Genomic DNA, 27,540 nt, shown 5'->3' on the forward strand with positions numbered 1-27,540 from the left:
GTAAATGGAATTTATTCCAGATACACAGTTCAATTGATGGGAAAAGTGTCATTTCTTCTTAGTTTTGTATTTGATGGCTTGCCCAAATGGATTGGTATACTCTGTGTAAGCTTTCTTTTCAGTTCATAAGAACCGATTCTGTTTCATAGTAGGTGACAACACACTCTCCTTTCTTTCCCCCTCTCCTGCTTTGTCCTTAGCTGGTGAAATGTACTCCAGAGATGCTCTGAGACAAAAGAGGGGAAAAAAACCCTCGTATCCAGAGGCTGTGATACTAGGGGGTTTTTTCTGCACTGCAGGTCACAATACTGGTATAGGATATAGGAACTATGGCATGGGGATCTATACCTACCTGTTGGTGTTACTGTATTATATTTTAAATTATATAGGCTTATCAGCCCCTGTGCCTAGAGGAAGAAAAGGAAAAAAAGTGAAGACCCAGGCTAGCACTTTTGATATACACAAAGCAGAATGGCTTCGAAAATACAATCCAGAACATCTGTTGCAAGATGAAGGATACAAAAAGCACATAAAACACCATTGCAACAAGTAAGCAGTAGCTGAAGTGTGAATGTCTTTCAATGTTTATGTAAAGATTCTTTTTTCTTCTAATTCCTCATTGTCTTAGAAGACTTTAAAATACTTGTGGCACTATGAAGAAACAAGTTTTAATGGTGTTAGCTTGATTAGAATAAATAGGTTGCAGTGTATTAGGAGGTGACCCAAGTATTTCACATTTAAAATAATACTGTTATCATTTTTAAAGAAACGGTATGTTTGTGTCTGTACAGAGAAAGAGAGAGAGATCTTGCTATCATGTTTGGGGAGCCTTGTAGCAGCCAAAGGACTAAAGAGGTTGGGAGTGCTTAGCAAAGAAACTTGAAAGCACTGAAGTTGTTGCCTCTCTTATATGCTGTTTACCTGGCACGTTTTCTAGGCTTCTGAGAATCTGAGCTACTAGCTTGTTGAAAGTTCATTCGTAGCCATGAATGAGCTTGTTTTAGAAAATCTTTTTTCTGTAGCAAAACTTGTCATACTCTGCTTGAAAACTTCATATAGCTGTAGTCAAGAATTGAGATAAAGCATGGAGAAGCCATTGGGGTCCCAAACCAAATTCGAAGTGAGAAGGAATGAAAAGGTGATGTGAAAGATGTTCATTGTCAGCCCGCTCGATTCTTTCTAAGGGATCTTCTAAGTAGGAAAAGGGAAATAGCAGTTTGTTCTTAGCAGTATTTTATGAAGCAAGTGAGGAGTATTCTGCTGGCCCTGGTTTTTGTCTAGGATTTGAAAGAATTTTTGCAATGAAACGATTTGTAACAGTGATCGCAATGAAAAGTGTTAGATGACCTGAATTGGAGGTTATCTTATAACTGAAGGAAGTCTGTTTTAGGAAAATGGCTTGAAAGCTTTGTGATATTATAAAAGAGAAAACAAAACCACCCGCAACTATTAAAAGCTTTTAGAGTGCTAATATTTGTATTTCTTCTTTTCTTTGTTTAGGGTCTTGCTTCGAGTAAGAATGCTGTATTACTTAAAACAAGAAGTCATTGGTAATGAATTCCAAAAGGTGTTTGATGGAATTGATGCCAGGTGAACTATAGAGAGGTTTTTTGCTTGTTTATTTTAAATGTAAACTATCAAATGAAAATTCAGAAATAATCTTAGACCTGAATAAGAAATGTTAAAACCAAATATTTGTATCCTTGGGCTGTGAGAAAAATGGTTTTGTTTACTCTTTGTTTACTAAACACTTTGTATCGACTTGACATGAGGAAGTCCTGATTCCTATTTATGAGTCTAGCTATAGAAAGTAAAATTATTTAAGTCAAATAGACTGAAAAAGTGAGTGAAAGATAGAATTATATACTTTGCATTGTAATTGGTGGGTTTTTCCTGCCTCTTTATGCACACTTTTGGTTATGTGCTGCGTATTCCTTTTTTTTTTTTTTTTTTTAATGGACGTATTGCTGTCTGGAAATTCTTGGAACTCACTGCTAGAGGAGCTTGTGGTGGATAGAAAGTTTTAATTTGATTCAGAAAGCTGTTGTAAACATTTGTGGAAGAACAGTCCATCTTGTGCTATTAAACATAAAAGCAGATAATCCTTGGTTTGCTAAGTTTTGCAAGCACAAACTGCTAGGAGTTGGCAGAGTTTACTGAGAGAGGAAGAATATTGTATGCTGGTTCTGTTTTCATGTTCTTTCCCTGTTACTGGTCTCTGTCAAATACAAAATACCCAGCTGTCTGGGTATTTTGTATTGCTGTTTTTAGGGTCTTACTGAATGCAGAGGTGAAAAATTGTATGCCTCAGTTTCTTTAGGTTATCAAAATTATTCTTAATGATAAATTTGTATTGTGTGGCTTATGTAACTTAGTAGCGTAACCATCCACTTTTTAACTTACTGGCTATTAATAACAAAGTGCATTAAAAAATTAAACATTTCAATCCTAGGAGTCTTTACAACCTTCAAAGTAATCTTTGAATTAGTTTGCTGGACATGGAATGTTGTATATGTGTGCTTGAAGAGACAAGTTTAAAAATCCCCCATAAAGTACAAATGTACAAAGAGAAAATAAAAATGTATTTCCTCCTCTGAATATTATTGACGTTGGTGTGCTGTTGGTGATTCTCCTTAGTGAAATTGATGTTTGGGTCCCTGAGCCAGATCACTCTGAAGTTCCTGCCGAGTGGTGGGATGCAGATGCAGATAAATCCCTTCTAATTGGAGTTTTTAAACATGGTGAGTAATATGGATGACTATGTATGTACTTCCCCACCCCTCAATATAAACACCCTACACACTTTTTTTTTTATCACTTACACTGAAAGTTGAATTTGTGCCACTTTTTTTTCCTTTATAGGTTATGAAAAATACAACACTATCAGAGCAGACCCAGCGCTGTGCTTCTTGGAAAGGGTTGGCAAGCCAGATGAAAAAGCAGTTGCTGCCGAACAGAGAGCAAATGATTATATTGATGGGTATGAGCACTTAAAAGCGGGCATGAATATTTTGGGGCCTTAAAGTAAATGAGACTGAATTTATATGTTGTACTTTATACTCTTCTGAACTGGTTTTATACTAGTTTGATGTCATTGTTGTGAAGAGTACTACTTTGATTCTACTCCCACAGAGTGGAAAAGAGTTAGGAACAGTGTAACAGAACCATCGAAGTTTGGGATTTCACAGTTAAAGAAAAAATGCAGCAACTTGTTGTTAACAAGGACTCTACTTTGTGTTGCTGTATCAGAAATATTACTTAGACACTGAAGTGCAAAAGCCTTCAGAGGCGGAGTACTACAGACCTATTTAACTTGATTGTAGGTCAGTTAGCTTGGTGTATTAGTCTTGTGTAGCTAACCAGTGACCCCAGTAGATCAATTTGAGTATCACTGATAACTGCTGAAAGGGAGAACTGCTTTTATTCATTGCTTCATCAGTGAGGTTAGCAGCTGCGGTCATAAAGAACATCTTTGAATGAGATAGTGAACTGGGGGGGACGGGATTCAAGCCATGAAATATTTTCCTTGTTTCAAATAGAATATTAAATACAGTATATCTAACTAAATTTCAATGAGTTTTGCTTAATTGAAAAGAGTGTAAGGACTTCTAAAATATTACTAAGATGGGTTCTTTTGTGTTGAAATTTTGACAGGGATGTAGAAGACCCAGAATATAAACCAGCACCAGCGATGTTTAAAGATGACATAGAGGTATAGTAGGCACCTATTAATAGCTCCTTTTAACACACTTAGAATGTAATACTTCCACCTTTTCATTGAGCGAATTATTACATTCTTCTATATTTCTTTAAATTGATAGAACTTATTCCGTGTGTTTGTACAGATGGGGAGCCATTTGTCCACAATATATGTTACTCTTGTTCTTTGTCATATTCATAAATTTTCTGCAAGATGTAAGTTTAACCTAAATCTCTGGAGAGGGCTACATTTTTACTTTTGCTTCACTTTTGTTTTTCTACAGGACGATGTTTCATCCCCAGGTGATCTAGTAATAGCAGATGGAGGTAAATACATAAAACTTCAAATCTGAGCCAATTCAATCTGTTTTGAATTGTTTAATTCTCCTGACTCTTAGCTAAAATGTATTTAGATTGCCTAGTGTAGAACCATAGGCACCAGCAACGATTAACTTCTTTATTTTTCCTGTGCCTTTGTTTTAATATAGATGGACAAATGATGGAAGGAGACAAAATCTATTGGCCCACTCAGTCTGCCTTAACAACACGTCTTCGCCGCCTAATAACAGCTTATCAACGAACAAGTAAAAATAGGCAGGCCCAGCAGATCCAGCCAGCATTCCCAATACAAACTAGTATGATGCAGCCTCCGTATGAAGAAGCTGCTCTAAATCCAAAGATGGCTGCTAAGATTGAAAGACAGCAAAGGTATGTGCGGCATGCAAATACACATTTTTAATACGTCCTTATATAAAAAATATTGAAGAAATAATAATTGCTAGCTGTGTGAAATAGTGAAGAAAATGACAGAATTTCCAATTTTTTTCTTGCTGATCAAGATGGACGAGAAGAGAAGAAGCTGACTTTTACAGAGTTGTGTCCACATTTGGAGTGGTGTTTGATCCTGAGAGGGGACGATTTGATTGGACCAAATTTAGAGCAATGGCTAGACTACATAAGAAAACTGATGAGAGCTTAGAGAAGTACTTGTATGCATTTATGTCAATGTGCCGGAGAGTCTGTCGTCTCCCCTCAAAAGAAGGTGGGTGTATTTTTACTTTTAGTTTTATCTTTAATTTCTGTTGCCAGTGCTTATCTTGAAAAGGTTTTTTTTTTTAATGTGTTCCAAAATAAAAATGGGGGAGAAGGAAATAAGGAAACATGTTATGTGTAAAATTGAAAGCTTATAATGGGAGACATATATTAACTGATTAAAGCCATCTACTTCTAGTATTGATTTGCAGTGGGGTGTGTTTTGACAGATTCTCATCTTTGTTTTGTTTTAATACAGAACTCGTAGACCCAAACATTTTTATCCAACCAATTACAGAGGAGCGTGCTTCTCGGACTTTGTATCGCATTGAACTCCTAAGGAAAGTGCGAGAACAGGCTCTTAGACACCCACAGTTGTTTGAACGACTAAAACTATGCCAGCCAAACCCAGACTTACCTGTCTGGTGGGAGTGTGCGACTCATGACAGGGATTTACTTATTGGAGCTGCTAAACATGGAGTTAGCAGGACAGATTATCATATTCTTCGTGATCCTGAACTCTCATTTATGTCTGCCCAGAGGAACTATAATCAAAATAAAGTGGCACTCTCAAGGACTTCTACTCCACTCTTGCATCAGTACCAGATGGCATTATCTGCTTCTCCTCTTACACCTCAGTCAAGATTGTCAGATGCTAAAGTGAATGCTTTTGAGGACGCAAAAGCTAAAAATGAAAATCTGAAAGAGGACCCTCAGTCTTCTGAAGAGGAATCTATGTCTACAGAGGAGACGCAGACAATAATGAAATCTGAACCTCTGAGTCCAAAAAATGGCACACCAATACAAAATACAGACCACAAACCTAGTGTGAAGACTGAAACGGACAGGCGCATGGTGGCAGCAAGGACAGAGCCTCTAACTCCAAACCCAGCTTCCAAAAAACAGAGAGTCAGCAAAAGGGGATCTGACTCTAGCTCTGACTCAGACTCTGACTCAGATAGATCATCCTGTTCTTCCAGGTCGTCTTCTTCATCCTCTTCGTCTTCCTCATCTTGTTCACACTCTCGATCAGGCTCTAGCTCTTCATCATCTTCATCTTGTTCTTCAGCATCTTCATCCTCATCGTCATCTTCCTCATCATCATCGTCATCGTCATCATCATCATCCGAAGAGAGTGATAGTGATGAAGAGGAGGCGCAAAAACGTGGTACGTGTGTAGTCTTACTTCTGCAGTATAACTCTTAAACGGAACAAGTTTATTCTTAATGGAAAAATGTCTAAAAAAGGATATTAAATCCCACAAAAGTAAACTTAAATGAACATATTTGCTCAGCTCGTCAAGTGAGTTGTAAGAATTTCAGGGGTACAACATTTTCTTTGCTTCATATCAGTGTCTTGGATGAGGTAGTTAGGATTTGTTGACTGATTCCCTAAGCAAGCTTATTGTGCATGTGGTTCACGTGTGGGAAGAGAGTTGAATGGCTAATGTTTTCTGGAAATATATATTGTGCGTGTTCCCTACTGCTGTTTCTTTTTCTTCCTAAATATAGATTCTTTTGGTTTCCCTGTTAGTTTTTTCCACTCTTGCTCACCTGTCTTTGTAGCTTCCTCAAAGCTACATGTGCTTTCATGAAATCTGCAAGCTTCCTTCTGCCCAAGCTATAGAGTAATGTAAGCTGCTTTTTCTTGTAAACCGGAGGTGGCCAAGCAGTGTACTTGCACTGATAATTTTCAAACACTTAAAAATATGTTCCTGCTTAGGAAAGACTAAGGTGATTATAGAGCATAGGACCAAATAACCCAGAGACACTTCTGAAAGCTTCAAAGTAGAAGCAAAAACCTCTGATCAGTGAAGTGATTTAAAATTTTTAATAAACCAACCAAGCATTATTTAATACATTCCTTATTTTGATACTATAAAGTGTCCTCTACTCCTGCCCCGTTGAAACTCAGAATGTGAAAAGATTTCTCTATTGTGTGATAACAAATGGTAACAGAAAAAGGAAGAGGATGAAGTTAGGCAGTGGGATTACAGCATAAGTAAGCTATTTTTTTTCCAATACCTCAGGGAAAAAGGTATTGGAAATTGTGTTAATCAGAACAATCCTCTTGTCTGTGGAAATGACAAATAGAAACCATAGGGTTAATTTACTGGGAAAATTATTACTGGGCAAGTAAAATGCCACTTAAATAAAATGATTAAGATGCTGCTGCCTGTAGCAGTGGAAGGACATTTTCAGAGGAAACAGTTGTATGCAAACATTAAAACAGCGAGAGAAAAGGAATGCTTATATGACATAAATATTTGGATCTAGATGGTGGATACTAACATGTGCTACAAGTCCAAATGCTAGGCTTGCTTTCTGCCAGCTCAGTCTGTTTAGGCAAGTAATTGTGCCATCCTCAGATTGCAAAATCTTGTAAATTGGTCAGCCTTTCTTTTTGTGGCTATTTTACTGTAAGTTGGTGTTGAAGAGATTGGTAAATGCTGAAAAATTCTGTTAACTTCATCTGCATTTTAATTTTAAGCCCAGGTTTTATTCATATGTTGTACAATGATCATGGACCTCTGGCATACTTTTCACATTTGAAACATCTATTAAGGAAGAGCTAAATTGTATTGGATGACTCGATACATAGCTATTGTTAAGGACAAATTTGAGTTCTGTACAATTGTACCTCAATACTCTTACTCATTGTGCTGATGTAGTATTTACCTTTTCAGGCAGCACCTTTTTTATTTTTTTTTAGTTTCAGACTGTTTCCCCATGTCATAGTGAAACTTACATTGTTGTCTGGATGGAGGCAAAAGTAAAATAATAATGAGGAGAGAAGTATAAGAAAGTCAGAGGACACACTGGAAAGATACTAGGAAAAAATCCTCTGTGATTAAAAGTTAAAACATTAAATGATGCAGACGCACGTGTTCAAGATGTGGAACATCCAGCATTCCATCCAGTAAAAGAAATGGGGTGTTTTTTTTAAAGTAGTATCCCAATAGATTTGCCATGTTCTGGTGATAGACACGTTTCGTTTCAATTTAATTCTGTATTTTAGTGCATGTTGGCTTACAAAGGAAATATGTTAAAATAAGTAAGGACTGTCTATCAGATATTCTGAAGCATGTCTATTTTCAAATAGCTAAATGCTTGACATGTTAAGCTCTTGAAATATTAACAGGAATATGTGTGGAATTTACATGCCTAGAAAAAGATCAGCAGTCATCCTGAAAAACCTAACAGATTAATTCTTCAGTTTAACTTTGTGTTTGGACTTTCTCTGAACATTGTTCTGTGTGTTTTGTTCACCTGAACCTCTTACAATAAGTGTTTAACTTCTTAACAACATCAAATGATATTAGTGGTTTTATTTAGCAGAAGGAACCCCTCATATAAAAGCGTATGATGAAGAGAGTGTAGCCTCTCTGAGTACAACACAAGATGAGACGCAAGACAGTTTCCAGATGAACAATGGGACACCAAATTCCAGTTACCTCCTACAAGGTGGATACATGTTGGCTGCATCATACTGGCCAAAGGCAAGTTTTGGGGGGGGAAAAAAAACCCAAACAAACTCTGAAAGCCAAAGTTGTAGGGGAAGGTGGGTTGTGACATTAGTGTTCAATTAAATATGTTAAAACCATACCACTGAGTTGTGGGGAGATCTTGGAAAAAGAACCAGAATTTTGTTCATGGTAAATTATAGTAAAATTACGATGAAACATTTTATACATCAGTTGTATAGCTATATCTGTAAAAGAGAGAATGTTCATATAGGAAACAAAACTTTAAAGGAAGCATATTTAAGATGAGATAATTTATCGGGTATTTGGATGATCTTAAGTCAGTGAGAGGAATTGTTTAGAGTAGTCCAAAAGAATGTAAAAAATGAAACAGAGCAAGAAATCAGTTAAGCTAAACATTAGAAAAACTTTCTTAGTAGTAGTAGGACTCCTTTAGCTACGTTGCAAAATCCTGAGTCATGTTAAAGTATAGACTGGCTGAAGCAGTGGTGTAATACAGCTTTTACATTAAAATTTAACTATATGATTCCATACGTGAATTAGTGAAATTCTAAAGTATACTTTGAAAAGATAATAACACTAAGTGACTGGAAATTCATCTTGTTTGAAATAAATACTGAATATTTTTAAGCTCTTTAGTCATATCTGAATTTCTATGGCTGACATAGCTTGGAAGACCACAGAGCAGTTTCTTACACTATCAATTACTAGCTTACTAAGAAGATGAAGAGAAAATTGTGAATTGCTGGAACACCTGTTCACTACATAAACTTTAACTGTGATATATTTTTGGATGGGTTTCTTTCCTGACACATAAGGAAAATGAGACTGACTTGGACATACTCTGGGTCTGAAAAATCTACTTGCTTTTATAGTCAGTATTACACTTACAGGTTTTAGTGTGTCACTTTTTTTTTTTAAGTGTGGGAAAGCCCATGTGATGTTAACTCTTGTGACAGATTTTTTTGATGCTTATATTTTTCAATAGTTCTAAAGAAATTTTAGCATGTCTTAGTATGTTTAGTGTGTTGCTAGGCATATGCTATACAGAAAAAAATACACTGGCATTTTAATAAAAAACATAATTTCAAAATCTCCTTCTGTGGAACAGGCATGAGTTGTGAATCAGCTTGAAAATTCAGAGCCAGATCACAAGCTTGTAATGGAGGAAAAGTTTCAAGGTCAGGCAGTTGAGGAAAGTCTGAAAAGGAGGGCAACGCAGGAGACAAAAAGGGTGATGAAACAGGGAAAATAGATGTAGGATCTGAACTTTCCAGAGCTTTTCGTTTTTATGTTTGCTCCTGGAAGATGCATTTAAATCTAAATACTACTTGTCATAATATTTGAACGTTCATTTTGAGAAGAGGAGCATAACTTTCATGTCACAGGTGCTTGGCAGATTGTGAAAAATGACATTCAGAGTGTACAAAATCAGACTTTTTTTAAATACAGGGGAGGGTCTTGAACTTTGTGAAAAATGTTTGCTTACAGAACAGGTAATTTTAGCGTTCACATTTTTTATTGACAAATAACTGCACTCTGAAAGTATCAGAAAACTCGGTAGTTTCTGGAGTGTACATGTATGTACTTAGCTGAGTTTATTGGGACTCGAGATCTATGTATTATGCAGGTGTGTGAAGTCAAATCTGTGTTTGGTGTCTAAGAAGGTGAATGAGGAATAATATGGTTTCAAAAGCTAAAATGAGACATGAATAAAAGTCTGTAGACGTAGTTTCATAAATGCTGTTTGCCAGATACATTATGGTGCTGCCCACAAGTTCAGACCCAGCTACCAGTGAGTCAAACCCACAAATACTACTTTGGTGGTTACGATATCTTTCCTTTAAAAATCAGTGAGATAATGTGTTTCAAGCATTTGCAGGCCCCAGACCCCATATAGTTGAGATTGTGTATTTGCTTACAGGTGGTGAAATTAACTACAGAGGTGGCTTTCACAAAGTTTTACAGGGAATCTGTACAAATCCAGGAACTTGGAGATCTTTTAGGTCCAAGTCCAGTGATTTAACAATTTCGTCATTTCTCTTCTTTTTAGAATTAGAAGATAATACATAAATGTAGTGTGTACAGTGTTGGTAAGCATTACTCTTATAAAAATATTTTCTCTTTTTTAGGATCGAGTTATGATTAATCGACTTGATAGTATTTGTCAAACAGTGTTGAAAGGTAAATGGCCTTCAGCAAGAAGGAGCTATGACAGCAATACGGTGGCATCTTTCTACACAACTAAACTTCTGGATAGCCCAGGTGCAGCTGCAGATTACAGTGAGCCCAGCGCACCGACACCCCCTGTTGCAGGTGTTAAAGAAGAATATGATCAATCACCACAGATGTCAAAGGTGAAGAAGCATGTACGAGAAAAGGAGTTTACAGTGAAAATCAATGACGTATGTTTATTTTTATTGCCCTAGGACCTGATTGCGATTGCGGTGTGCGGCATGCTTTACCTGCAAGTGGCTGCCTGCTCTCACTCTCACTTCCTTCACACACTTGTTTGTGGGTATTTGGGTCTGCTGCTTCTGGGCATTGAGTGTTTGGGTTCGTTTTTTTGGGGGGTTTTTTGTTTGGTTTTTTTGGTTGGGTTTTTTTGTTTGGTTTTTGTTTTTGTTTTTTAATTTGCATAAGCCACTGGAAGGAATCACTGTCATTTCTCTCTCTGAATTGAAATTTTGCCATTCTGGTGCTTCCTCAGACAGCCTGTTTTATGCTGTTTCTAAGAAATCTGGTTAGTAAAAAAAGGTATTTCTGTTGTTTGGCTCTTTTTGAACATTTCAGCATGTCCTATCCAGCAAGCACTTTATTATTTCATGGCCTTTTGGAGGGTTACAGGTAAATTTCCCAGTTTAAATGCAGTCTAGAAGCTTCAAAGGTTTTTCTTATCTGTAGTTTGAGACCTGTCGGTAGCACATAGAAATGTATGAAAAGTTCCTCTTGGAATTGGGCTTGGCATTTCTTTAGGACTAGATTAGGGAGCTAGACAGCTGTTCAGTGTCTGGATTTTTCAGTTAAGATAGATAATTTAAAATTTATATTCATAGAAGCAAATCCATGAAATTTCTGTTAAGATTTTTTTACGTGGAAGAGAAGCAAGACTTGTTTTACGGTCTAATACAATGTTTTCATTCTTCCTCAACTCTTCTGGAGTAACTGTTTGTCTGTGAGAATCCTGATCATGAAGTAGTTATTTCTGCTTCAGAAGAGACTCTTCTAACCCTGGGATTTATTTAACAGGAAGGTGGTTTGAAATTGACTTTTCAGAAGCAGGGACTGTCTCAGAAAAGGCCATTTGAAAGCGAGGAAGGTGCATTGGGACAGCAGCAATACCTGGCTCGGCTACGTGAACTCCAGAACGCTTCAGAAACCAGCCTTGTCAACTTCCCAAAATCACTTTCCGAATCAGGTAAAATGTTAGAGGGCATAAGAGTTAGTCATAAATCTTATCTTCTGGTTTCTTCCGTTGTTCTCCATGTGTAGGCAGTGGAGAGAGATGTTTGCAATGTTACGTGTTCTAAACTGCAATCTGGAGGAATTCTCTCTGGTGTGCTAGGGAAACTGGGCACCCAAGTTGAGGCACGAGGTTGAACCACATGAAAACTCTCTCACAGTGTCAGTTACTGTAATGTTCATTTATTAGAAGGGTGCCATTATACATTATAAACACCCCCACAAGAAGATTTTAATAATTACGAAGTGCATCACTCTACACTGACAGTAGTCAGTTTAAATCAGAACTTATTGTGGCTAGTTTCTAAGTAAAGATGAAGAATTCCAGATTTATGCCAGTGTTAATTTGCGCTCTTCATATTCTTTCCTGTGTCTCATGTAAGGAAGCAGTGGAGGACAATAGTCTAGAACCAATTTTTTGGCTTATAACCAAAACCTTACAGCTTATTTTCATAAAAAATAACAGTAGGTGTACACTGACAAATAAAAATGAGCCTAAAGTAAGCAGCTAAAATTTGGATTAAAATATTTGAAATTATTAGAATTGGGTGCTTGATTTAGGTCAGCTTCTGATTAAATGACTGTAATTCATTGAGATTGCATACATACACGGATGAGAACATTTCCTTCAAAAAAATACTACCCTTCACTTGCATTTTGTAGTTTCTTGTTCTTTTGCAACATACCATTAAGGTCTTGTTATAAACATTTATTTAGGGATGTCTGCCTCTGAGTGTGTGTGATGTCAGCAGTTTTTAACAGCTCTCTGCCCTGTACAGGTTTATTTGGAGGGGGTAGGGGTCAGTAACAGGAAACTTACATAGTGGAGTGGCTTTTCAGAGCCTGATATTAAGTGTTTTAAACAGTCATAAAACAATAGGCAATTTCTGTTAGATATTACATGTAGAAATTATATGCACTTGCACTATTTCAAGTAATTTTATTTCCCTTTTTTATTCAGGCATGTTTCTTGTTATAAACAGCTCAAGCATCTGACACTAATTTTATTGCATCGTTAATTAGGTACTTCCAGTCACTTAACAGCCAGTGCCAATGGAGTCATAGTTGACAGTCAGCCTGTAGTCAAGAAGAGAAGAGGAAGAAGAAAGAATGTGGAGGGAGTTGATGTCCTCTTTATAAATAGAAATAAACAGCCTAATCATGTAAGTAAACTTGATTTTATATCCAAAAATAAGGTCCAAATTACTGTTAATCCCTTAACTGAGCATAACCAGCTGTCAACATATGATAAAAACTTTATTACTTGAAACTGTTGGGTTGGGTTTTTTCCCAAAATTGTTCACTGACAGTTTATGACTACACAAATGAGAACTGGTAGAGTTTTACTAAATATTAGATATATTCAATATTGATAACTATTTTTAAAAAGTAAGCTTAATTCTAGTTTTGATGAACTGCAATTAACAATGTATTATTTAAAACTTGGTATTTGACCTAGCAACTGTTTCTGACATCCTTTCCTGTAACATCTGTTACAGGACCCGATTGTACCATGACTTAAAGGGAGCTATCTTTATGGCATGAGTAATCTCACTCAGTCCTTGAGTTGTGTGCATAATGATCTCCAGGACTGTAGCCTTCATTGTATCATACATTAAATAATTGTGATGGCTTGTTTTCTGTGGGGAACTTAGTCAAATGTTTTGAATTTCTCCAGGTTAATCCAGGTATTAACTCCTGTCAAGTTGCTGCAGGAATAAACCCAGCACTCACTTACACGCAGTCCCAAGGCATGCTTGATGCAGAGAGTCCAGTTCCTGTTATTAACCTAAAAGATGGAACAAGGCTTGCAGGTGATGATGCCCCCAAAAGAAAAGATTTAGAAAGGTGGCTTAAAGAACATCCTGGATATGTTGAAGATTCAGGAGCTTGTATTCCTGTGAGTATTCCTTTCAGCTCTGTTTTAGCTAAATAGTAAAACATTTCTCATGAAATGTATTTGAATTTGTATTCTGTGTTACATGGAATTATTCTTTCTTTGTTCTTTTGTTTAGGAAAAGGAAAATGTCTGTTTTCTTTTTACATAATTTGAGCTCCGCAAGCCTTCCTGTTCCCTCACAAATGTAATTGCCAAGAAAAGCAATACTAAACAAAGACATTTGATCTTTGTTTGATTTCACCTAGGATTAAAAAAATTATCTAAGATAAGAAAGCTCTTATTACCGTGATACTGATGATGGGAGCTGAAAATGTGTAACAGTGTATTTAGTGATGTGCAAGAGGGTTAAAGACACTACTGTGGGATGTATCTCATATCTACATTACAGTGCTACGATAGTGATGTTTGTGTGGGTATGATGTTCTCATTTTAACTCTGAATTTGAGACTTGGTAATGTTGAACAGAATATAAGAAAATCATATTTATGACGTCTGGAATAGCAACCTTATTCCTCCATAAAGATGTTATAAAACAAAATCGTAGCAACATTCCTGACAGTTAAAGCACTGTTGAAAACAAAAATTATTAAAACAAAGCAATGAGTAGAGGCATCAGAGAGAGGATTTAGTGCTGTCTGCTGGGCTGCTTATTATATGATTGTGATTAGTAAATTAGTATTGTTACTAAAATATTTCTGAAATCGAAGATGACTTCAAATGAATGCTTGACTCAAGAGAATGCACAGATATCTTACCATTTTTAAAACAGTTATATCAGAAAGATAATTGGCTTTTTAATTCCTTTATAACAGAGGATGCAGCTGCATGATGGGAGGCCCAAACAAAAAAGACACCGTTGTCGAAACCCTAATAAACTGGATGTTAATAGTTTAACTGGTGAAGAACGTGTTCAGCTCATAAATAGAAGAAACGCAAGAAAGGTATTCATATTACTGTCCCATTCCAATGTTCCCCAAATACAAAGTTAGCCAAAATTAAGAACGCTAATATTACACTTGCTAAAATACTGTGTACATATGAAAGGTTTTTGTTTTAAGGTTTTTGCTCTTGCACAGAGCAAGAACGTCAATGACAATCTTCTAGTAAATGTTTTGCAACTATGAAAATACGCAAGATATGGCTAGAAACTTACCCCGTGGTTTATGTTCAGATAGAATTGAACACTCTGTTGCAATATTTGTGCCATTGACTTACACAGAGACATGGCCACGTACGTTGTTCTGATCAAAGTAGCAACATACTCACAAGTTCTAAATTTTGTGTACATCTTCTCATTACTACTTTTGACATGATTAAAACTATATTGGTAGTGCATCCTGCATAGAAACGTGTCCATTGGAATTGCTTAAATCCTGTGTACTATATTATTTTGCTTTTTGCTTTTTTCCGTTACCTCTGGCATTTGACCTTGACGGTTCACCAGTATATATCTGTTGTAAATCACATCGCTAGCTTAAACAGTAGTGTAACAGGGGAACAAAAGTAGAAGGTGGATTCTTGTACAAAATCCCAACAGTGCAAGATGGGAGACCAGGTGTTGAATTCAAGTTTTTGGGCAGGTGATCAAAGTTTGGGAAAGGCATAATGCATTTGAATAGGCTTTGGGGAAGGCTAAAAGGCAATATTTGAGAAAAGCATGCGGAACACTACTGTTGTTTATTGAACAAATTTGGACAGATGTGTGGGATGGTGTCTTTGAATGTCAATGTAGTACCAGAGCAGCAGTCCAGTGGGAGTTTTTGAGGTATTTTGTCAATGTATGGAGCGTTTTCTCTGGTGATACTGCTAGCTGTTCTTTTTGTTAGACATCAGTTGCAAGGAAAGCAGGAAGCTTTTTTTATGCTGGTATATTAAGGTCAGAAGCTTTTTGCATCTGTAGAGGAGAGTGAGGCAGAATTTGAGTCTATAATCTCTTCAGTGCATTGAGACAGCAGCTCTAAAGAGGAACCTGGATGGTTGCTAATCTCTTGAAAAACAGACCCTTGGCTGCTCTACAGTAAGCTGTGCCCTGAGGAATCTTTTCAAAGTTGATGATCAAGGAGTGAGAGATTTGATCTGTGCTTGCTGTAAAAGCCTATATTTTCTTGATGGCTTTTGCTCGCTAATAAATTTCCACACCATAGTTGAGACTCTGTTCTGTTACTTTGTTAACCTCAGTTTTCCCATTTATAACCTGTCCCTAACTTCTTTGCATCACCAAACTCATTTTGTCTCATTTTCTTTTTTAGTTCAGTTATGCATTTAGTAGCAGGGGGTGAGGGAACCAAAAGTAGCCTAGAAAATGTGAGTTTAAGTTGCAGTTTATAGAGAAAGTTGAGCAGAAACTGGAATTTTTTTCCCTTTTTTCTTTCTACCATTTCTTCTTCCTTTCTGGATCTGAATAATACTTCTGATTAATTTGAAAGCTTACTTTTCTGCTTATATGATTTTATTAGGACATGCTGTTTAGCAATCTTACCTTGGCCTTTTTTGCATGAAAAAAATACAAGAAATAATTCTACAAGAGAAGCAGAGCCTCTTAATGGAAGTATTTTTAGAAGTTGACTGAGATGATAGGACTGATAAAGTGGAAAAAGGAAACGTTTAACGAGACTGTAGTTACAGCCTTCTTGGTTGGTAATACCTGGACCACTATTGTTATCTATTCATGTGGTTGCTCTTCCATTCATTGCATGTCTAAATAAACTCTGATATTAAACATTAGTAGGAATGTCAACCATTGAAGTTGTAAAGCATCAGTTTAATAGATGAGTTTGAGTTTAGTAGATTTAGAACAAATCAAGAGTATCTCACATATACCACCAGGAATCAGTCAAAAGCTATATCATACTCATTGATAATTTAAAGTGAGATTTTATTTGTATTGTTTTATATAAAAGGCAAAAATGAAACGGTGCCAGGTGTGAATGTTGCCTTTTCTTATCGAATGAGAAGTATTTCCTGACTTCTATTTTCTGCTTCTCAGGTGGGGGGTGCATTTGCTCCCCCTCTGAAGGATTTGTGCAGGTTCTTGAAAGAAAATCCAGAGTATGGAGTGGCTCCTGAATGGGGAGAAGTTGTAAAACAGTCTGTGAGTATATGCAGAGTAAGATAACCGTGACATGAAATGTATCTTAAAAACAAACAAGGCAAACAGGAAGAAAAGAAAAAAAAAAAAAGGCATGCTAAAAGGCATGCTTTTCATTTCTGGTATTGTATTAAATGCTGGATGTGAGTCAATGTTAGCTTTTTTTCTGCCAGCTCAGTTCCCTAAACTGGTTTGCTGGCACAGCTGTGAGTAGGAGGAAGGGAGGGATGGTGGCTGGCAACCCCAAATTAGAGATTTGGTTGCAGGTGTTACAATACTGTGACTTTTTCATTTCATAAATGTAGCCTTGGAAGGTTTTTAGGAAAGGTATTAGCCCACAGAATACTTCCTTATTCTTCAAGTTACAGTTAGGAAGATAAATATAATTTTAAATATTTATTTTATGTTTTAATTTTTTTACTTTCAGTGTGCATCTTTAAGAAATTACTACCCTCAATCAAAATGTAAATCAAGTATTAATATAGCTATTTTCTACTATTTAGAATTTCTATTTTCTTTTGCTTAGAGGTTTTGTTTTTAGCTAAAAACTAGTGTTGAGATTCCAGTGGAGGGAGCAAGGTTAATATATTAATATATTTTTAGGAGTAGGTCTGCACTACAACTTCCGTGTTGCCCGTGTATTCCTTCTGTATGGATTACCAACAAAGTTAGTGGTAAGAGTTCTACATTCCCTGGTAGTCCTGAGCCAGCTTCTTACTAGTAGCAAGATGCGTTCAGTGAGTTTGGGGTTTTATTTTGTTTGAGCTTTGTACTTGGTTAAATTTAAAAGAAGAAAGTTTTTTGATAGACTTTGTCCACAGTTCCGACAAAACAGCAGGTACGCTTTTTCATTACGGGAACTATTATATAGCTGGTCTCTCTTTGCTTTTAAGTGTCATTGGTTCAAGTATGCTGTATGGTTCTGAGTTCATTCCCTGTTTGCCTTGAAGATAAGGACATACTATGAACTGCAAAAAGTTGCGTTGTATAATAAAGAATGGTTTCTGGGTAACCCAGTTACTTTTCCGTTCCATGTGTCTAACAGAAGTGAAGATGGTTTTGTCAATATTCTTGTGAGTTTGTTTCCTCATGTACTATCACTTGTCAGAAGTATATTATATTTACGCTACGCTTTCAGCCTCTGGCAAAGAAATGACCAAGTTAATTTTTTTTTTCTAGTTCACTAGCAACAGAACTTGTAATCTTTCTGTGGAGTTCTAAATGCCAGTCTCTCCAGTACCCTTGTGGGACATCCTGGTAGAAAAATAGGTAACTAGGAACAGGATTAGACTGCAGTGAATAAAAGTATAAATAATAGCAGAATTACTTCTAGAATTTAGTAGTGGTGCACAGGACAGAAGAACAGAGCATGAGTTCTGAATTCCTCTAGTTGTATTAGGCTAGTTTAAATTAGAGATATTTGCTGGGGAAAAAAAGGCTGTTGTAGTATGGAGGTGAGTGATAGTTGATCTTATGATGGCCATTTTTAACAGGAATTTTCAAGACAAGGCATTTCAAAGACAGTAATATTAGTGTCCATTGCAGTTCTTTCTTCATCATTAGGTAGGAGGGCTTACAGAGGTGAAGCAATACTGTGGAAGCCCTAAAAAGAAGTGCTCTGGATTTCATTTTAATTGAGCTTGAGTCTTTACTGTTTGTTCTTAAGTTTATGGATGAGGTGAAATATGATGACGTTAAACAGACACTAGCAATAATAAAAAAGGCTCAGACTGTTGGTCTGTGTGCAATCACACATTTATATTTAATTTTAAATTGAGTAAGTATTTTTAATTAAGCTGCCAAATGATTGGAATGTGGTAACATTGCAAAGCAATGCTGGTTTAGATCTTAAATTGAGATTGCTCCTATAATTAGCTGTATTTGGCTTGATCTGCAAACAAACCTCTAAAGATGAGTTAGCAGGGGGTCTGAGAAGATACCTGTGTAGACCTCACTGCAGAAATGGACCTTTAAACGTTTGAGATGTGATAGCACAGTGTCATCACAAATTCCAGTGAGTTGTCTGGAGATCAAGCTGCTATGCTAACAATACCAGAATAATCTTTGACACTGTTACTGTACACTTTCGTTTGCTTTTACTTTTCCATCTTTAAGCTCTCAAAATACTAAAAATGCCCAATGTGTCTCTTGCAGGGATTTCTTCCAGAAGGTATGTTTGACCGTATTCTCACTGGACCTGTTGTGCGGGAAGAAGTAAGCCGGAGAGGAAGGCGCCCCAAAAGTGAGATTGCTAAGGCAACAGCAGCTGCAGCAGCTGCCACCACTGCAAGTGTCTCAGTTAACCCTCTGCTAGCTAACGGATTGCTTCCAGGAGTGGATCTGCCTAGTCTTCAGGCCTTACAACAAAACCTGCAAAACCTGCAGTCGCTGCAAGTAACAGCAGGATTAATGGGAATGCCAGCTGGCTTAACTACTGGAGGAGAAGCGAAGAACATGGCTGCCATGTTCCCCATGCTGCTGTCAGGGATGGCTGGATTACCAAACTTGCTGGGCATGGGAGGACTTCTAACAAAGTCTACAGAATCTATTTCAGAGGAAAAAAAGGGAAGCGATTCAAAGGAGGCAGATATAAAGAAAGAAAGGACAGAAGACCAAAATACTGATACTGGTGGTGAAAACTCTGTTTCAAGTTCTCCTTCAACATCCTCTGCAGCTGCCAATCCTCTCTCTCTTAACCCATTACTTTTGTCCAACATACTTTACCCAGGGATGCTTCTCACTCCAGGCCTTAATCTTCATATCCCAGCTTTGTCTCAGTCTAATATTTTTGATGTACAGAACAGTGAAAGCAATGACACAGGCTCAGCCAAGCCCACAGAAGAAAAGGAGGAAAATTCTAGGGTTAGAGATCAGGAGGACAAAGGGGGAACAGAACCAAGCTCTCATAATGAAAACAGCACAGATGAGGGTTCAGAGAAAGCAGGTGCTTCATCTGGATCTGATAGTACATCGTCTTCATCTGAGGATTCAGATTCTAGTGATGAAGACTGACCCCAGACTCTGCACTTAAATTATAAACTGATTTTGAATTTATTCTTTAATTATTTCATTGTAAATAAACCAGTGTTGAGTGCATCAATGATTTACTGACCGAACATTTCAGTATTTGTTTAGAAGTGCAAACTGCTTTCAGAGACGTTTTGCATGTAATATTTCCTGAAGTTCATAAGTTTCTGAACTTGTATGTACTATCAAATACACAATGGTGTAAAATTACAACAAAAGGCATTATAATTTTGTTGGGGGGTTAATTTTATGAAAATAATGCTCAAGTAAGAGCTGTATATTTAATATATTTGCAGTGAACACAGAATACTTTATGCATATTATTGATTTAATTTGAATATAGTTTTACAGCCTCCTTGACACTTATAATTTACAGATCAAAACTCAGCAATAATTTGGGCAGCTAATGAATGTCATGAAAGCTGTAGAATCTACATCACCATCCATTGCTTTAATTACATGAAAATGCTCTAGTGTTGTGATGCACTGCTGTTTCCAATTCAGGTACAAGTGTGTTTAAAAGAAGATAAATTTTTCCCAATCAGCCAATTAAACTGGCTACCTGTTACCTCAGCTGAGTTAGTTTAGGAAGTTTACATTGGTTTCTATTACTTGTTTTCAGGTTTTGTTTCGTTTTCTAAAGACATCCTGTATATCATGTTAAAATCTGAATTGAGATATGACTGTTGGGGTTTTTTTTTCCCCCTTATTACAACTGTTCTCTTTGACAGCAGTAAGGGGAAATTAAAGCAAAAACTGTCTTATCTCATGCTACTTGGCACCATGTAGATCTATTTAGTTTACACCTTGCAAAGTTTTGGGCTCCCTCTGCAGAAAATAAAAGTCCCAAAATGAGGAGTAGTTTCCCCAAGACTCAGAAGAGGCAAACTGTCATAAAGTGCCACTGAAAAGACCTTTCAACACTGCATACTTCATGTAAAAATTGTTTGTTTGCTTTGTTTGTGTAGATTTCTATTTGTGTTTTATGTCATAAAACCTCCTGGAGTTACCAGTTAATAATGGTAAATAAAGTATAGATAGTTTTGAACTCCTTTTGAGTTTAAACTTCTCTGCAGATTTAAATCTGACTAAATATTAAATATTACCCAAAATCATTATTGGGATATCACTTCATATATTATGCTGAGTTACCCACTAAAGAAAAAGCACTTTGCGTAGTAAGGAAGACAAATTATTCCTAGAAACCACAATAACAGGGCATAAGGTGTCTGTTTAAGTCCAAATCCTTAGAACCCTTTACTATATAAAATCTGTCTAATATTTGATGTGTGATATGATTCCTCCTTCTTAAGCTGCTATTACTCTGACACAGTCGAGGCCCAGATTGACATTTTTCGAAGTTCTGAACTGACTGAGACTTCAGTTGACCTTGGTTACATCGTTTGCGGTCCAAGAATAGGCAAGTGTTAAGAGAAAATAGATACAGGTACTAGTAGAAGTCATTGAAAAAGCTTTACAAAGGGATAAATTTAAAAAGAAAAACAAAAACTGTATATTTTGATATAGTTCTGTTGCTTGCTTGTACAGTAAAACAACTGTGTTGTTTTTTATCAAGAACTTTACCAATGAAATATAAGTTTCTATGTGCAAAATAACTAGCCCCATGATTAGAAGCAGTATTACATGTAATTACACAATTATACAAGTACCATTTGGATTGTGCTGGTTACGTATTTTCCCAAATAGTATTCTGATTTTTGGCCCTTCATGCAGTGTCTTAGCAATAGTGAAAATTAAAAACTGCCAAGAGAAGGGGGTAGCAATTCTTCATCGCAGGAAAAAAAAAAGTATTTCATATTTAATATTTTGCCCTTTGTGATATAGCACTTTTATTTAACTAGGATGCATCTATGAAATAGCCAAAGTTTTACAAACAGTTATTAACTTAGTTTGCTGATGGAGTATGTCAACAATACCATCACTTCCCACCCTTACCCCACAAAACAAATCCTAAATCTTGTGGCTAAATCCTAATTTATATCAGATTTATGAAAGAAAGTATTTTCCTAATAATGGTCAAGTGAGTTTGGTTACCATTCTAGTGATTCTTTCTATGTAATAAGGCAATTACAGTTTCAAGTAATGAAGGCTGGTGTAGACTTGAACATAATATATTGGGTTTATTTTTAATCAGTTTGAAACAGAAGGGGAAAAAATGTCCCACTATCAGCTAAACTATATGCAAATACGGTTGTATAAAGTTAAGGGTTATAAGGAAACCTCAGTAGAATTACACTAACACTGAAGTTAAAAGGATATCCAAGGTGATGATAAAGTGTGTGTTGGTAGTTACTAAAAGAACCTTAGCTGTTATTGCCTTGTATTTCTATCCCTTGTTTCAGGCTTCATGATCCAAGTCTTAGTCCAGGTTTTTTTTGGACATTTGCAATATTTGCCAGTTGTGTTCTGTGTAGTCTGAATTTGCTTTCTGTAGTTGAACAAGCGTCTCAAAAAGTTATTTGTAATTTATTGAATTACTTTCTATGATGTTCTATAGAGCAAATGGAAGTTTAATTATTTTTTATTAAACATATTCTTTGACTACCCATGATGTTGGCCTCAGTATGTGAAAATAATGTTGTCTGTGTAAGGATTAAACATGTATCTTTCAGCAGCAAAAGTTAAGTTTCAGTGTTAAGCTCTAAATCTGAAATTATTCTTAAGACATGAAAAAAAAAACCACAAAAAAACCTCAAGCCAAGGAGGTAACCTGCCCCCCCCCGACCATGCTTTACTGTTGTATAATTTTTCTGGGAATCAATTTCCTGTAATTCTGTTGTCTTACAAACAAAATAAGCTGCTGTTCCAGCCCTTCAGCAGTTACGGTTAGAAAGGAATACACAGCCTAGGTTCTGGTCCAAAAGTTGACTTAATTTGAAATAGTGATGCACCTTATGTTCCAGGGTAAGCACGTTGGCAGTGGAGTACCTTTTGAATCTTTCTTTTTAAAACTCTGCATTACTGTATACGTGTTTACTAAATATTTTAATTATGTACACAGCATTTACTACTGCTATCTTTCATATATTTCATATAAGGCACGGACATTTCTCCTGAATGCGAGTTGTCTCCTGGTTGTCAGGTGCCTTCTTGTTTTAACCTGGCACTGCACTTGAATGATTCGGTGGTATCCTTATTTATTCCAGTCTGAGTTTTGTCTTCAGATCATGATCATCCTTTCTGAGCTTCTGCCTTCTCAAATCTGTACACAGGTGTTAAAAATGCACATATGCGTATGAGCTCCCTAATGGTATTTTTAAATTTATTTTTAGCAGGTCTATTAGAAAACTCTCACAAATCTAAAAAAAAAAAAGGGAAAAATCATGTGTTGTAATTTTACAATCCAATCCTCTTAGTCTGTAAATTAAAATATAACTAGATCTGTTTTTCAATGAAACTATTTTCAAGGCACAGTATTGGTGTTTTAACTTCTTTCACTCCTTTGAACTTTTTTGAAACAGTATCTGGATTTGGTGATTAGATGAGATAATAGTCTCAAGGTGTCCCAGGCAAATTCCTGTCCTATTTGTTATATCTTGTCTCAGAGAAAATGATTTCTGTCATGTTATTTATTAATATATTTTTCATTTATTGCTCTGTACGACAGTACTGATGCACCATCAAAATGAATGTTTACTTCTTAATGCCTGCATTTAAGCTGCAGTGAGATGAAGTGTGCCTGGTGTACATGGCTAATATAAAGGGATCTGCAGTGTAGCATTATATGGAATTATTTGTGATGTGAAAGTTACTAACATTTAGTTGTATAAGCAGTTTCTGATCTAGTTCTATTACACCTATAATTATCTTCAACATAAGCAAGCTGTATCAGTATAATGTGGGATTTAAACTGCTGTAGTTGACCAACATTTCAAATTTTACACCTGTACATTGTTGGGACATCGGGGTTATGCTGGTGTCTACAGAGGAGACTAATCACACTAGTGTAGCCACGGGAGTTTACAAAATAACTCTCCTGGCTTATCTAAATGGCCCTAATGTTACACGGGCAGGCAGTATCATTTCTTTGTCACGTTTAGAGGAAAAGGAAATTAAGGTAACAGCTTTCCATGACTAAAACAGTAAGAAAATCTTGATCATGTTGTTTTTAACTAATGATTTGTAAAATGAAATTTTTCTGTTAAAAGATACAGCAAGGACTTCTGATGGTTAAGTGTCTCTGATGACAAAGGTAAGTTTCAGTTAACACTTCCCCGAGGAAAAACTCTTTCTTTTAGGAGAAAACCTTTTCTAGCTTTTAGTAATTAAGTACATGTGAGATAGGTCTTTGAAAATATTGACAATATACAATGAGGAAGGATGCTGAAATGCATTACAACTCTAGCGGTGTCAGTAAATTACATCATTCATCACTGCCAAAAGTTCCAGCCTGCCAGAAATGATAAACAATATTTTGATGGTTATATTTCAGTCTTTAACCCAGCATTTTAGGAACACTGTTCACTGAGAAATAAATACAAAGAATTAAGGAAAAATTTCCACAAAATAGGGTGGGCTGAAGTCTTGAAATGGAGAAGTACATACAGGTAAGTATCTCCATTCAGAATAGTTACGACCCCAAAACACTTTGACTTACATAATTTAAATTTTAGCTTCAATTTATAATATCTTATACTCTAGCTAGCTAACATTCAGATTTCTTTGGAAAAAAACCCCAAACTACTTAGCATTAATCAAACTAGCATTTCTCTACTTAAAAGGAGACGGGGACATTTTCACATTAGACTACTTAAGGCTATGATTTTTTTTTTTAAACACTGTCTCCTTTCAGGCTCTCTCAGACAAGGAAGGAAGGAAAGTGCCATTCACAAGACCCTGCTGTGAAGTTACTCTGCAAAATGAGGACTGTTTTCCCCTGCCTCTTGTCTGCTTCAACTGTGCACGAGACCTAAGAGTGCAAAATTCTCATTAGTGTTCCAGGTAAGGTCTCTTGTGCCTAACACTTCTACGGTCTCTTCTGCGTGTAAGGGAGGCTGGTTTGGGAAATTCTGGGGATCCTAATGTCAGATACGGTATCATCATCTCTGTTTTTCACCAGTGCTCACTAAAACTGATAGCGTGTCCTGAAGCTGTTTTCTGTTCTCGGAAAAAAACAGCTTTTAATTTGGGAACTACTGTGTCAGGTCCTCAGCTTCACGCTGTTTGATCTCTGTTCAGCTTCTCAAAGCAGGTGGTAGGAGCTCGGCTTTTTGCTCCTGTAAGGCAGAGTTTCTAACTCCTAGTCCCGAAATAAGATGAGTGCACACGGCTTCATTTTTTTTAATGCAGCAGCAATTCTAACCTAAATAAATGGATTTTTTTTTTGCTTTTTAGTGTTATGAATGTTTCTCAGGGTCATGAGATGAAGAAACATTCTCCTTTTCAAAAGACGGGCGAAATCTTCATGTAATCATTGGTCTTCATCAACTGAGGCTTAAGGTAAAATACGAAATGTTGGGAGATTCCTGATGAAGTCATGCACATTGACAAAACAGCATCAGAAGTATCAGGAGACTGGCTGTGGTGGGAAGGTCCCAGGGAGAATACTGGGAGAAAGGTTTCTGTGGTGTGTTTTTCTCTTTACACACGTACTTCCAAGAGCTGGTCATCTTGGACTTTCCTTATTAGGAGATCAGACTTTGCCTGCTGTGTATCCAGCCTTATCTGGGAGGCCACTTTATTTCCCTGCAGGTAGACAACGTTAACCACCATTTCAAAAATTTCTTGTCGCAGTCAATCTTCACTACTTGGGGCTAGTACAGTCAGGGCCTGTGCTATGACTGTGCAGCATTTCTTTGGCCTCAAGATTTGCTACCTGTTTCTTGTATTTTGCAAGGAAACTACAGTTTATTATCAAAGTCACCAGGAGAGAAAGAATTTGAGGCCATTTGCCTTATTTTTGTGCAACCCTATTTTGAAAATGTTCGCTATTTGTTCCGCGAGCTGCAAACAGTACCTGTGTCTCTGGAGTGCCACCTGTCTGAAGAGCTCAGCTTGCCACGGCTGCATTCCCCAGCGTGACATTAGCTGGGGGGGGGGCACAAAACAGAGAAAAACGTATGGCTGAAACCCTTTGATGCTCTAAGTACCATTTGTAGTTCATACAGAAGTCCATTCCATAGGATGTTCATAAGCTAAGTTTCTGAAACTTCAAAACAGTAAAAAATGTGTTTTGTTGTAGGATAGCCTAGCAGCTGTCAAGGACCCAGACTGAGAGGATGTATGTGGTATCCCCACTAGAGTTTTGCATTAGTGGTAACGCTAGTGGCTGTAACTTATTCTTACAATATCGGTAGATATAATATGGAATCCAGTAGCGGAAATGATTCAAGTAATTAACATGCCAAATGAGGATATCTCTTTATTTCAGTGTTCATGTTGAACATTGCTATTGTCTTGAAGAAAATTCTTGCTTCTTTGTAAGGGGGGAAAAAAGGAGGGAGAGGTGGAGGAACAAGTGAAGTTAAGTCCTCAGGGATGAAAGATTTCAGTGTGTCTATTATGTCTAAAATGTTTCTTGTCTAAGTTTTCAGTAGACCATTAAATGAAAAATTACCTTTTTTTAAGTCTTCTACACAAGAGCAGTCAAGTGAAACCATTTGTTTACAAAGTCTGGATGCATAAGAACATAGGGAAGTATGCAGGTGTAATCACAGCATAATAACCTTACCTTTAACCTAGGCTTTGTTTATCTTTTAATACTGTGGGGGTTTGTTACTTTTTTTTTATCCAAAGGATTTTGAAAGAGTAGATTAATGTTTCTCAGTAGAAAGTAAAATACTATTATAAGTTATTGCTGCTTTCTGCTTTAACGAGTACTGTAAATCTAGCTTAACAGAAAAGCCCTACGGTATTATACACAGACTTCTGGGTGGCAGAGAGCATCCCATCAATGCCCTGTATACCTCAAAGCAGCTACTGCCTCACTGCAAAGTTCACAGCTCCTCCGTGTTAAAAAGAGAGGTGTAAGACATTAGATACAGCCTAACCATTAGTTTTTAATGTTACAGTGAAATGGGCAAGACCCCCATCTTGTCCTGGCAGGCCCTGGGGGGCTGCAGGTGCCGGGTGACCCCGCTGCCATTGCCATCTTCCAGCGCCAGCTTGGGCTTTCTGCCGCCATTGGTGCTCTCGCTGCTGGGTAAAAATGCATACTCACATCCTGGAAAACATCTCGGGTTGGCCAGATCATCTTTTCCTGACATTCCTTTTTTCCCCTGAAGCTTTCATTGTTGTTACCTTTGAAATGTTAGTAGTACAAAAGCAAACGGGCGTAGTCAATAAATCTGTTTTAGTAAAGTACAGTCTGTTTTACTGCTCTCTTAATGCACGTGTACCTGCTCTAGGACTGACCTCTCCGTAAGGCTTGTTTTTGGGAGTCTCCTCTCTGCTTGGGAGGGCCTTCACAGGAGGAGCTCTCGCTGTCTCTTTCCAACGTGTTGCTGTTTATCACCCGCTTCACCTCCCGTTACTGGGACAGCCACTGAGCGGTTTTGACTCATGCAGAAGTGATTCAAATCAGAAGTGAATCTTTGTTACTTTGGGGCCTTGTTTTGAAAACTGCTTTTTTCTTCGTAGCTGTCTAAAAGCCTTCAGCTGTATTTGAAGAACTGAACGCCCTTGCTTCTACCTGGCTGTGTAAGTGCTCGGCACCGCTGCCTTCAGCAGAATCTGAACTCGTTGTCTTCTGGTTTTACTTAACGGTCTCTTACGCGAGGTCGTCAGTACCGTTTTTGCTTTGCTCACGAAGCGTTCGTGACCCATGCGTGTAATAATGCCGCAGTGCCGACATCTGCAGGGGGGGGGGGGGGGGGGGGGGGGGGGGGG

The 27,540-nt window shown here is 37.0% G+C and overlaps 1 protein-coding gene across 1 annotated transcript in view; it reads left to right on the forward strand.

Moving 5' to 3' along the window:
* CHD9 (chromodomain helicase DNA binding protein 9) overlaps positions 1-22,255 on the forward strand; it is a 98,206-nt gene extending 75,951 nt beyond the window's left edge. Inside the window, exons 24-40 of the mRNA XM_009276722.1 lie at positions 390-549; positions 1,501-1,590; positions 2,638-2,741; positions 2,863-2,980; positions 3,655-3,712; positions 3,984-4,026; positions 4,188-4,407; positions 4,539-4,741; positions 4,991-5,899; positions 8,067-8,230; positions 10,348-10,620; positions 11,465-11,633; positions 12,701-12,840; positions 13,356-13,577; positions 14,390-14,518; positions 16,564-16,668; positions 18,820-22,255. Of these exons, the coding sequence (XP_009274997.1) occupies positions 390-549; positions 1,501-1,590; positions 2,638-2,741; positions 2,863-2,980; positions 3,655-3,712; positions 3,984-4,026; positions 4,188-4,407; positions 4,539-4,741; positions 4,991-5,899; positions 8,067-8,230; positions 10,348-10,620; positions 11,465-11,633; positions 12,701-12,840; positions 13,356-13,577; positions 14,390-14,518; positions 16,564-16,668; positions 18,820-19,677 (3,965 nt within the window). The 3' untranslated portion in view covers positions 19,678-22,255. The remainder of the gene's footprint in view (positions 1-389; positions 550-1,500; positions 1,591-2,637; positions 2,742-2,862; positions 2,981-3,654; positions 3,713-3,983; positions 4,027-4,187; positions 4,408-4,538; positions 4,742-4,990; positions 5,900-8,066; positions 8,231-10,347; positions 10,621-11,464; positions 11,634-12,700; positions 12,841-13,355; positions 13,578-14,389; positions 14,519-16,563; positions 16,669-18,819) is intronic.
* Positions 22,256-27,540: the final 5,285 nt, after the last annotated feature.

This window comes from Aptenodytes forsteri, unplaced genomic scaffold (assembly GCF_000699145.1).
Source record: "Aptenodytes forsteri isolate BGI_AS27 unplaced genomic scaffold, ASM69914v1 Scaffold33, whole genome shotgun sequence".
NCBI lineage: Eukaryota > Metazoa > Chordata > Aves > Sphenisciformes > Spheniscidae > Aptenodytes > Aptenodytes forsteri.